This window comes from Urocitellus parryii, chromosome 7 (genome assembly GCF_045843805.1).
Source record: "Urocitellus parryii isolate mUroPar1 chromosome 7, mUroPar1.hap1, whole genome shotgun sequence".
Taxonomy (NCBI): domain Eukaryota; kingdom Metazoa; phylum Chordata; class Mammalia; order Rodentia; family Sciuridae; genus Urocitellus; species Urocitellus parryii.
This window is the reverse complement of record NC_135537.1, coordinates 148,034,973-148,047,687: the sequence shown is the minus strand read 5'-3', so window position 1 is coordinate 148,047,687 and position 12,715 is coordinate 148,034,973. Positions and strand designations below refer to the sequence as shown.

At 36.4% G+C, this 12,715-nt stretch overlaps 1 protein-coding gene across 6 annotated transcripts in view; it reads right to left on the bottom strand.

Moving 5' to 3' along the window:
* Nucleotides 1–12,715, bottom strand: part of Acaca (acetyl-CoA carboxylase alpha) — a 226,922-nt gene that overhangs the window by 85,391 nt on the left and 128,816 nt on the right. For all 6 annotated transcript variants that reach the window (XM_077801005.1, XM_026398068.2, XM_026398066.2 and 3 more), the window contains 4 exons: nt 11,884–12,039; nt 8,811–9,014; nt 3,446–3,601; nt 1,511–1,657 (listed from right to left, as the gene is read on the bottom strand). In XM_077801005.1, coding sequence (XP_077657131.1) covers nt 1,511–1,657; nt 3,446–3,601; nt 8,811–9,014; nt 11,884–12,039 — 663 coding nt within the window. The remainder of the gene's footprint in view (nt 1–1,510; nt 1,658–3,445; nt 3,602–8,810; nt 9,015–11,883; nt 12,040–12,715) is intronic.

Genomic DNA, 12,715 nt, shown 5'->3' with positions numbered 1-12,715 from the left:
GAGCTCTGTCCCTCTGGGACTTCACTATTCCCCCAGTCTCCATTCGCTCAAACACAGAATGAGAGCAGAGAGAAAGCAGGAGAGAAAGATCATGGCAAGAGGTTTCACATAGCACTGCAGCTAGCTTTCACGTGGCCAAAAATCTCATTTTGTGTTTTAATTACATTAGTTAAAACCGTTTTGCTTTCAGCCCCATGTTCACAAGGGTGCCTTCCATTCCTGAACAGCGATTCAGTGAATTGGAATTTACGTCTGGCACAATGAAGCTTTTCTTTGCTGCTGAAAGGCTCACTGGGCAGATGCTACACATAGTGGCACAAATCTCTGCTTCAACTTTGTGTGTTGATGAGTATATATCTATTCTTATCAAAATTCTATGCATCCTCTCTCCCCATCCTCTTGCCTTTGCTATTTGTCGAGGTACTAGATCAGTAGAACTCCTAAAAGCCTAATATTCTGCATCTGGTCTAATACTTAACACTAAATCATCTGATCTTGGCTATTCCTAGTGTACTACTGAAAGAATCAAACACTTTGTAAATAGAGGGCAAAAAAATTTTAAAGATTCTGAATAAAATGGAAAAAAAAGGTCTGCATATTATCTCCACTGGTCTACCCAGTCTGTCTATGGCAGACACCCAGGTAAAGTGTACTCTTTCTAAGGAATGAGACTTATCTATGAATTATATCTAAAGCTGAAATAAAAATATCTCCATTTTTATGTTTGTTACTATTTTTATAATTGCTACAACTGTGCTTTAGAAGCATAGTTAAAACTGGAGGAATATCAACACATAGAGAAAGGCATAAAGGTATAAGGCAGAATATGACTTTACATCATTATTAAAATGTCACTATACAAGAAAGGAAGCCAAGGCTAGAAAATACATCTTAGATTAACTATCAATAAATGGGTTCTATGTTTCTTTTACGTTTAAATCCCTGGTTCTGACCAAGCCCCTTTAAGAAGAACATATTCGTTATGCTCATAACAGCACAAGACCAAATAAGCTGAGCATGGAAAAAAATGCATAATTATTATGCAAATAAGTAAAAAATAAGGCAAAACAATATTTAAATGTTTTTGTTACAAAACAAACTCAAAATACAAATATATATAAAGGGAAAGTAGTCTCTTTTTATGTACCTATCACCTAATTTCAATAATCAACTCGTGACCAATCTTATTTCATCTATACTCCCACCTGCATCTCTCTTCATTTTAAATCAAATCCTGGACATCAGATCACTTCACCGGTAAATACTTTAGTATGTATGTCTAGCAGGAAGTAATACTCTTTTTAAAAAAGCAAAATTGTAATAATGTTATCATACCCAATAATTTAATAATTCCTTGACATCTATCTAGTGTTCTCTTGCTAAAAAAACCATACCAGGACAACTAGGTTGCCTACATCGGTTGGATCTTAATACCATATAATGATCACTCCCATGGAAAGCTGGTACTGGTGGGCACAGATATAGAAAAGGAGAGGTTTCAACTACTTGCCTCATTTCCTCCTGGAAGCCTGTTCATGTGGACCAGCTGACCTTGATCATCCAATACCAGTTCAGTATACGTCAGCATGTCAGAAGGCAGAGGAGGTGAAGGGAGGAATGCTTGAGTGGACATGGACTCCCAGAGTTTGATCAGGGACTGGTAGAGGAGAGAAGTTTGACAATAATAACATTAACCTTTCAATAGTGACAAAAATAATTATTAAGATGTCATCAATCTGGTTTCATTTTCTTTTCCAAGTGTTTTTCAGAGACTCTAACCATCAGACTAAACCTTCCAGCTCCCATTCTCAGTCAATATAGATTTATATAATTGTTTTTTACATAATACTTTTTACATGCCAAAAGTCAGGAACTTTTCAACAAATTCAAACTATTGAGCAAATCTGAATCAGTAGTAAGGCATTAATACACATAAAAGACCTGACACTACCCAGGAAAATTAAAATAAAAACTAAGTTGCATTGCTACCTTTAAAAAAAGGTGGGGGAAGAATCCTAGAGAAACCTGGTAATAGAAGACTATCCATGAAAGCAGGACATGATGCTCAGCTAATACAAACAAAATCCAGGGAGGTCAGAGTAAGGTTTCCACTAGAGGTTCAGTAGAAACCTCTTTATAATATTTTTCATAGCTACAGGTCCCTATACAGGAATTAGCTCACTAAGACATACATGGCTTTTTGTAAGTGTACAGATCAACAGTGCTCAAATTTGAGAAAACAAACACAATTATCTCTTTAAAAACAATTATGATTTTAATTTCCATCTTCCTATACAAATAAAACAAATCCTTTATGAAGTGAGAACCAGGTTAGTTCTTTCTTTGCTTGCCTCAAAGCAATAACTAAGGCCCAAATGACTCATATATACCTACATGTCCTAATCATTATGCTGATGTCTATCATATAGGAAAAATTACACAGAATAAGATTTCTATTTATAGCACTGATGTTGGGAAACAGAACGAACACTCAGCTTTCAGGCCAACAATGCTACAAAAGGAAAATAATGAGCGAAGGTAGCTATGTTTCAAGAGATGGGGCTTGTACACAAATGATTGCATAAAGGTAATCTCTTGTACTTGTGAATGATACAGAAATTAGAGACAAACTATTTACCAAGTCTACATATATTACTTTGTTAAAACTCAAATGTGGTGATACTGGTAGTATTGACTAGGAGACTTGGAAAAATCCTATATTCATAGAATTTTTTTTTTAAAGACAAATTCAGTATTCTTTGGAAACCCTATTCTTTATCTGTTGCATTTTCTGCTGGTGATATACTTCTCTTGCCTTCTATTGATGGAAGAAAAATCTGCAGCATAGAAGTGATTCACCATACAGATCAAGGGAATTTATTTTCATATAGAGGAAGAAATTCATAATGTCATATTTTCTCATGCTAGTTTTTATTCAGCTATAATAAATCTCCCACAAAAGAACTTATAAACTGTGTACCATGAACTCTATATCCACTTGTCTATGCTATCTATATTGATTCTCATCATATTAGCTTAGGCTATCAGCTAGGGACCGGAGTTATCCTGGAAAATAGGAAAATGAGAACTAGAGTTCCATACCTCTTTTTTAATATCCCTAATTTGAACACAGACTTAGGAAATACATATGTAACTTCTCACACAGGTCACTGTAAACTATCATCACAGTCCTGTGGTCTTGGTTCACTCTCTTCTATCCAAGAGAGACTTCTATTCACATCATTCTTCCTGTTAATTCATAAAGAATCATCCAAAATCTGAGTTGGCAGTCACTGAATTTCAAATGAGATAGAAATGAGAAGTGTCAAGATATTTCCTGCTCTTTGAGAGTGTTCTTTTCCAGTCAAAGTTGCATCTGATGGAAATTCAGGAAAACCTTGCCTTTTGGTACATGTCATAAACCCTCCCCTTTAGCCACCTTTACCTGCCGAAACATCTCTGGGATATCATAAATATATGTTGTTCCTAAGGACTGAGCCTGAAACCTCTTTGATTGAAGCAGGTCTTTGGTCACATATGGAGTATTGATTAACATTCCATGCAGTGGTCCCTGTTTGTCTCCATATGCCTGAAACATGATCTGCAAGAAAAAACAGAATGGCATCGCAGGTTAAAAGACAGAGGGAAAAGAAAAAAAGAAATCAAATAGCTGCCTAAAAGGTTTTTTTCCCACAAATATTATTTCTTGAAAAACATTTTTGGTGGGCTGAGTACCTGAGACATGTCTCTTAACATTGGGTACTTGGTGTTCCCACTTCTCTACAGGTTAACTAATTCCAAAAAAGTTAATATATAATAGGCTACTACTCTTGTTTTTGGATTATTTGAAATCAATAAGAAAACACAGCATAAATTTCATATCTCAGAGACAGACTGACGAAGCTTGCCTTCTGAAGTGATTTGAATCCCATATGCTCAGAAATGAAGTAATTAGTAAGTAGTCTGAGCAATTCTAGTATTTAAGTTGAAAAGCAGCTATGCACTGAAGATAATTCTTATTATTAGGCCAGATCAAGGTTCTACCAATTCATTGTACTTTAGTCCATTTGATTAGAAGGTGCTTCATAAGTACTATTGGCCACACAAAAGCTTCAAAGATTTCTGCCAGAAGTGGATTTCACCCATCTAGATAGTTAATTCTTGTTAGCTCATATAATAAAATAACTATTTTAAACTATATATATAATTTCTCCCCAGTATACTGTCTATAACTAGTAACTCTTACAATACCTGTATTGTCACATAATGAAAACACCACAGCAGTTTTTAATCATTTTAACTCAAATATTTCTAGAAGAGTACTCCATACTCTATATTTAGCTAGTTTTATTTGCTTATGAATATTTATAAGGGATGTCATTATTTCAATTCAATTAATATTTATTGAGTGCTCATAGACTGTATAACACTGAACTAGGCACTTTATGTATGAATTTGTACATAATATAGATTCCCAATCTAATGAATACCAATGGAGACTGAGATGAAAGGGTATGTATACACCCACATATGCATCGGGGCCTTAAGGAAGAGCACAAGTCTACTAATGAATAGATTTGTGGACCTGATATACACGCATAGGAATGGAATTAAGTACTTTCTAAAACCCTAGGGATAATGATTCCATAGTCCCTTACGTCAGAGGAACAGGAATGCTCTGCTGACTTGTCCATTAGGTCCTGTTTTGGGCAAAACTTGTCTCAGGGTGCTTAAAGCTCTCAGACAAGCTCCCAGTCCTTTTCCAAAAATTGATGGGAAAAGTCACCATGTGAGAAAAAGAATTAATAATGTCTTAGGAATTTAAGAGTAGAAATAGGAAAATTTTAAGAGATTCAAACTTAAGTAAGGCAAGAATACAGAATGAGACTAGATTCAGAGGCAGTCAGTCAAATCAAAATAAGAAAAAGGAATTTTTGTAATTAAATTTCTTGTCTATTAAGAGAGACAAGACCTCAGGATTTGAAACTCAGCTTTTTCCATGTTCTGGGATAAAGTTAGATTGGCCACAGGTAAGCAACAGAACTTTGCACTGAGGAAGAGAGCTAGAGAAAGCTACTGCTACAAATTAAAAATGGTAAAACCACTTTGGTTTACCACATTAACTTACTATGAATAGCAATTATACTCATATATTTACCTAAGAGAAAGTTACACAAAAATTTATAAATTAATGTTCATAGCAGCTTTATTGCTTGAAGTGCATTTCATCCTTTTATAATTGGGAAATAAAACTTCATATGTCCTTCCACAGTGGAGAATAGATAAAAAAATTCTTTGTAGATCCACAAAATGGAATACTACTCAGCAATGAAAAGGAACATGCATATAATCCAGGTAACACCAATGAATCTCAAAAACATTATGCTGAGCACAAGAATCCAGACACAAAATAGCACATTTTGTCTGATTTCATTTATATGAAATTCTAGGACAGGCAAAACGAATCTATAATAATGGAAAGCAGATCAGTGGTTACCTAAGGCTGCAGTTGGTACTCTACCTTTGACTGCAAAGGATAATTAGAGAACTCTGTGAGATAAGGAAATGGTCTTTATAATGACTGTGATGGCATCACGCAAGTGTATACAACTATTGGAATGAACTGAATTGTACATAAAAAATGAGTCTGTCACATTATATGTAAATTATACCTCAATAAGGTGGTTTCAAAATGTTATTTCTTCTCTTATACAACACATTAGGAATCAATTCACTTATGCAATGGATTACCCAAATCTCTTTTCCCTATTATGACTACATGGCATCATTATTCATTACAACCTGTACCATAAAGACTATATATACAAGAGAAGTGAAACAAAATGAAACTCAAGTCAGTCAGCCTTATTTCTTAATGGAAAAATGAGTAAATGATGTGCTAGGGCCGGAGGATGATCATAATGGACAGTAATGGAAGACTCTGAATGACCAGCTACTTATGCTAGTTTCATTTTTTACTATAATGAACCTGGTAATTAAAACTTGGGAAAGAGTATGTTTTACAAGTTCACAAAAATATGTATATATTTTACATAAAATACATCTTTCACTAGAGGACATCAATGGGCTTCTCTTAGTTGGGTATGGTAGTGAATGCCTATAAACCCAGCAACTTGGGAGGTGAAGCAGAATGAACAGTTTTAAGTAAAACCCTGTTGTAAAATAAAATTAACCAGAAAAGGGCTGGGCACAGGGCGGGGTGTTGGGTGGAGGCATGGCCTGGGGATGTACCTCAGTGGTAAGGCGCCTTTGATTTTGATCCCCAGTACTGCAAATAAAAAAGAGAGAGAAACAAAAATTGAAAGGTAAAAAAATTAGTGGCCAGATGCAGTGGTGCACAACTGTAATCCAGTGGCCCGGGGGCCTGAGATAGGAGGATCACAAATTCAAAGCCAGCCTCACCAAATTAGCAAGGTCCTAAAGCAACTCAGTGAGACCCTGTCTCTAAATAAAATATAAATAAAAGTCTGGGGATATGGCTCACTGGTCAAGCACCACTGGGTTCAATCCCTGGTATTCCCCCCCCCCCAAAAAAAAATCAGTAATTCCAGCTACAAGAGGCCGAGGCAGGAGGATTGCAAGTTCAAGACCAACCTGGAATAGCTAGCTTATCTATCTATCTATCTATCTATCTATCTATCTATCTATCTATCTAAAGACCAACCTGGAATAGCTAGCTTATCTATCTATCTATCTATCTATCTATCTATCTATCTATCTATCTATTCATCCATCCATCCATCCATCCATTTTGTATTTATCTATTTAGGTGCCAGGTATTGAACACAGGGACACTTAACTACTGAACCACACCCCAGCCCTTTTTATTTTTTATTTTGAGACGGAATCTTGCTCAGTTGCTTAGGGCCTTAGTAAATTACTGAGGCTGGCCTCAAATTTGCAATCCTCCTGCCTCAGTTTCCAGAGCTGCTGGGATTATAGGCATGTACCAACAACATGTGCAGTTTCAACTTGGGCAATTTAGTAAGAATAAAAAAGGGGCTAGGATGTAGTGTAGTAGGTAGAGTATTTACCTAGCATGTGTGAGGCTCTGGGTTCAAGCCACAGTGATACAAAAGGAAAGGAAAAAGGTTTGGCAATAAGCACCAACTAGGCACTTGGGAGCATTGGAACTGGGTGAAGGCTGCTCCTTCTGTCAGTTCCTACCTCCAGCTTTGGGCTCACAAACTGGTACCAATGACACAGTGGTTCTTGAACTTTCAACTGAAGAACCTGATAAAGACCTCTTTCTTCAGGGCTTCTTAAATATGCAGGGCCCCTGATAAAAGGGCTCTCCTCTCAAGTTGAGGGAGTCAATTCATTCTTTCTGATGCCTAGCAAGTGCTTACTTTGTGCCTGATATAACACCATGCCCTGATTGAAGACATCAGTACCTTTCATGATCCTGTGTTGCCACTAACCAGCTTAAGGGAAATCTAAAAGCTTTCTAATAAAATAAAGGGGGAAAAAGTAGTTATGAAGAACAAACATATTTATCAAAACATTAAAATCTCAAGTGGCCATCTTATTCTTCATAAGAATAGGCCTGCCTCAAAGCCACTGTAGAAGTTAATTAAAAATATCCCTGCCCATGGAAAGCTTTGACTGAAAATGTCCTTAAGGTTGGTCCTGAAAAACATCAAATGCAGCAAAAAAATCACTGAATACTCTTTCTCTTGCTCACCCCTTGTGCTCTTGGGCACTCTGTTTTAACTGCTCACTTCTCACAGGATAGATTTTTCTGGTCATCTAACTGGGAATCAAAGAACAACATGAAAGGTCACTATAAAAATTGTCCAAACTGAGATTTTAAAAATGCATCTTGAAAAGACTGGCAAAAAATGTCTTTTCCTACCTCTATTCCCAGTTTGAAAAGGACATAGATAAAAACAATCTCTTCCAAGCACCCAAATACACAGAACAGACTAAAGCCCTGTTTATATATCCTGTAGCAAGTTCATCCTTTTATTAGAATGAATCTACTTTCCAAGTTCAGGCCAAAGCCCTAAAAATAATGTCCTAGTTCTTAAGAAGATGTGAGCAATAGTGACGCTACCTACACCCAATATCATAGAAAATGGCCCAAATATTTAGAAACTAAGGAGTTCAAACAAATTACAAGTGAATTCTTTGTTACCACATAATCAGTCTGCATTACATTCCACTCACTTCTGCATTTTCCAATCTGAAAAAAATGGTTTAAAGTTTGATACTTTATTCCTATATAACATATAACACTCTGAACACTTGAAGGAAAAAAATGTGTGTGTGTGTGTGTGTGTGTATAAGCAGAATAATATAATGGATAAATAAAGTTAATACTGTTCATGTTATTTTACTAACTTGAAATTTTTCTTCTATAATATAGGAGAAGTGGGTGACATTCTCATAATTCTCCTTTCCTCAGTTGTCAATAAGTGGTCTAACTACATAGGAAACAGGAAGTTCAAATCAGACCAGAGAAGACTAGATTACTAAAGTAGCTTAAGAGCCCTTTAAAAAAACAGAGCTCTAAACTGAAGAATTATGCCTGGAGTGAGGTTCATTTGGCATATTTGTGCTCATCAATATGTGACAAAGGGTTGAGGGCTTTATAATATCCTTGACTGAGAACAGGGGCACTTCTTATAAGGCAAATATTTTCCAAATTGCACAACCAGTTAAGCTAAAGAGAATAACTCCATTGATAAACCAATGGGGTTTGTGAGCTTGGGTCTTCTATAACAAGAACAAGTGGCTCATTTGTAGGACCAAATCAAAACTCAGAGAAGCCTGCTTGACTACTGTACCTGTGCTGTCCTGGAGTCAGTCACTTCCTTGTATAGGCTGATGTCCAAGTAATAGCCAGATTCGTTTGTCAGGAAGAGGCGGATGGGAATTGCTTTTCCAGTTGGTGTCAGGCGAATGTTGATTTTCAGTTCTGCCTGGAGGACGCGCAATTTCCACAGCCGACTTCCATAGCGCATTACCATGCTCCGCACAGATTCCTCAATCTGACACAAATACATCACCAAGTACAAAACTTAAATACCTTGTAACTAAGAACCTGTTTCAGGTCTGTCCATCTTTGGGAAAGGAGGAATGGAAAAAAGATGCTGTTTTATGGAGATCTGTACACCATATACATTCCTTACACAAAGTGGGCAGATGTTTCTCCCTAAAACTATTCTTGCTTAGAACAAGACAGGGACAATTTCATGCTGGTCTGGGATGAGAGCGGTTTTCTCTAACTCACGCCATCCAAATCAGTATAACTCCTTCCCCTTTCCCAATTATATTCGTACTCTATATCTAAGATCTGCAATATCTAAAATTAAAAGCTACAGGATTTAAGAGAAAGCCCCAAATAAGAATAAAATCCCTAGTTAAATAGCTATTAAGTAGCATTTATATGCATGGTAACTATGTTTCATTGCACTTACAGGACCTTAAATCAACATAGCAATTACCACCATGAGCTTTTTTCCATACAATTTTATTAAACTTTATAATATATGTCTCTTGCTAAATTGCAGAAATTAAAGAAAGGCAATTTGTAGGTGGTGCTAGAATGTTCTCTCCTAAACATTAGAGCTCTGAAGTTTGGTCACTGTCAAGTCCAACTGGGATTTAAGGAGAAGGGGCAAATGTTTCTTAGTTTTTCTAAACTTTAAACCAAGGCAGCTTAACACTTAGTTTTCAGAGTTACAAGAGTTATTTTAACTGAATGGACTGAAAGGCAATTTTGTTATTGACATGCTAATGCAAAACTTTGTTTCCAATAGGCAATAGGCTCTTTCCTAGCAAGCAGCTAGGCCAGACTACTCAAATTTAATCTTTTCTTAACTATCTTTCTAAAATGCTTTATCAACATCCTAGAACAGCTCAAGATTATCTCACATCTCCCTTCTCTTGTGGTACACTTAGGTAGTACGTACTATCCTACAGCTTATTTCTCTAACACAGAATTTTAACTCAAAATAGATTTTAAGAAGTTAACGTCTCATCCCCACACTTGTTTGCTAACCAAGAGATATTTATCCATTATTTTCTTTAGGGAACAAAAGCCAACAATCTCTATGTACAAAAAATTGACAGCTATCTGATTAGAAAAGCAGAGCTGGGGCATATGGATGTTAAGAGTTAGAGGCTGAAAAGTAAATATTAAAAATTCATTGAGAAAAGTCAAGCAAAATCTAAAAATATATATAGTTACACAGTATCCAGATCATGTTTTAGCATTCTGGCTTCATCAGTCCCAAAATACTTAGGGAAAATATATACATATATTAGAGGAATACATAAATATACATATATTAGGAGAAATAATAATAATAATATATATTAATATATATATATTTTCCAGTGGCTAAGTGCCCCATGGGTTCAATCTCCCCAGTGGGAGGGTGTGTGTGTGTGTGTGTGTGTGTGTATACACACATACACCATGGGGCACTGAACCACTGAGCCACATCTCCAGCCCTTTTTTATTATTAGACAGGGTCTTACTAAGTTGCTTATGGCCTCACTAAATGGCTGAGTCTAGCTTTGAACTTGCAAACTTCCTGCCTCAGGCTCCAGAGCTCCTGGGAGTTTTAGGCATGTGCCACCATGCCTGGCCTAGGAGAAATTCTGCTTAAACTACATGATGAGGTTTGAGCCCTATCGTTGGCTTTCCTAACAGAAAATAGTAACCCGTTGTTAGCTTCAAGTTTTCAAGAAAAAAAGTAAAGAATTGTTTCTCAGTTCTTAGATAATAAGTTCAAAACCAAAAGTTCGGCTGGGGTTGTGGTTCAGTGGTAGAGCACTTACTTAGTATGCATGAGGCATTGGGTTGCATCCCTGGTACCACATAAAAATAAACAAATAAAATAAAGGTAAAAAAGGCAAAAGTCTATGCCTATAATTGACCTTGAGAAAGGAGATACTTGGTTATCCTATCCAAATTTCAGTCTCATACAGAGTCAGAGGGAGCAAAATAGAGAGCAGTCTGTTTTACACACCTAGGATAAAAAGGTCAAGTACAGGACTGTCTCGTTTTCTTTCCTTAAATTATATTGAATGCATTTTAGAATAGAACCTCAGGGAAGAAACTAGACATAATATATAATACATGTGAAATTTCTTTCTTTTTTTTTTGTTAGGGACACAATATCTTTATTTATTTATTTTTATATTTACTTATTTATTTTTTTTAGTTATTGGCGGACACAACATCTTTGTTGGTATGTGGTGCTGAGGATCGAACCTGGGCCGCACGCATGCCAGGCGAGCGCGCTACCGCTGAGCCACATCCCCAGCCCTATTTATTTATTTTTAAGTGGTACTGAGCATCGAACCCAGTGCCTCTCATGTGTGAGACAAGCGCTCTACCACTGAGCTACAGTCCCAGCCCCTACATGTGATATTTCTTATCAGCCAAATTCTCCTGTGGTAAACTACTAAAGAGAAATAGGTTAGCTATTTTGGGAAGGTGTCTTATCCTGGTAAGGCCACTAGGTAAGTATGTTAAAACACAGAAACAGTGCACTAAATGTCTAATAATAGCAAAATTATTTCACATGAGAAATTCTAGAAGATACTATAAAATAGAACTACTATCACGGAAAATATAAAACTTGTCCTAATGGAGGAAAAGAATTTTCATACTTTTATAAATGATCAGCAAGCAAACACCATGCCACCTTCAATACTGAGGGTTTTCTTAATGCCTATAGCAAAATTTTGCCACTGTCTTGGAAACTTGGTCTCAAGTAGTGTGTAAACTTAAAAGGCTCAAACCACTGGACAAGAACACCTGTTTCTAAGTCCAAGGAAGATATATATGAATGAATCTTTTTGCTTATGTTCGGAGTCCTGGCAGAGAAGCTATGAGAAATGTACCTTTGACGGGTCCATGATGACTGTGGGCACAAAGTTGAGGAAGATGTGGTTACAGTCTGTGCGAACATTTGTATTGTTAAAAGCAACTTCCAACTCATCCATGGCTTCCAGGAGCAAACGTTCCCCTTCATTTTGTAGATACTCAAAAGATGCTTCCTATACAGGAAGAAAATCACCATCATTAATGTGTTTTCAAAGAAACAATAAATAAATGGCTATTATAACTACTTAACAGCAGTATCTCATAAATCATAAGGCACAAGGTGAAGACATTATTTGTTTTTCTCCCTAGAGTCCATCTAGTGATCACAGGCAGCAGGGGCATGCAAAGGCCACAAAGTCCTTGCCAGCCCTTTCTCTTGCCTCTTAGTGTATCGTTTCCTTCCAACACGTGGAAATGCTGGGCACCCCCAGAGCTGTAACACCAACAGGATTATAATTCATACATGTCAAACAAATTGTTTAGAACAGAAATCTGCTTAGAAATGAGAAGCTGAAGAAAACTCATGGCTATGCAATACAATAATAACCACATACCAGGAAATCCTTGCTATATTAGACACTACCCATCCTGCTAGACAGGTTTATGGTGGGATTACTTCTTTCCTAACTCTTCTCCTTATTCTCTATTATCACTCAACTCTCCCTTTGATTTTTCTCTTAGCACACTTTTCTTTTTCTCAAGTGAGTGCTATCATGTTTCCATTACCAAGAAAAATCAGATTAAATAAAAATAAGCCTTTATTATTTGTAATATTTACTTTTCTGAATGAAATGACTCTCAGACACCTGCTGGTTATTGGAGAGTGAAAGGAAATAGAACAAGAGCCTG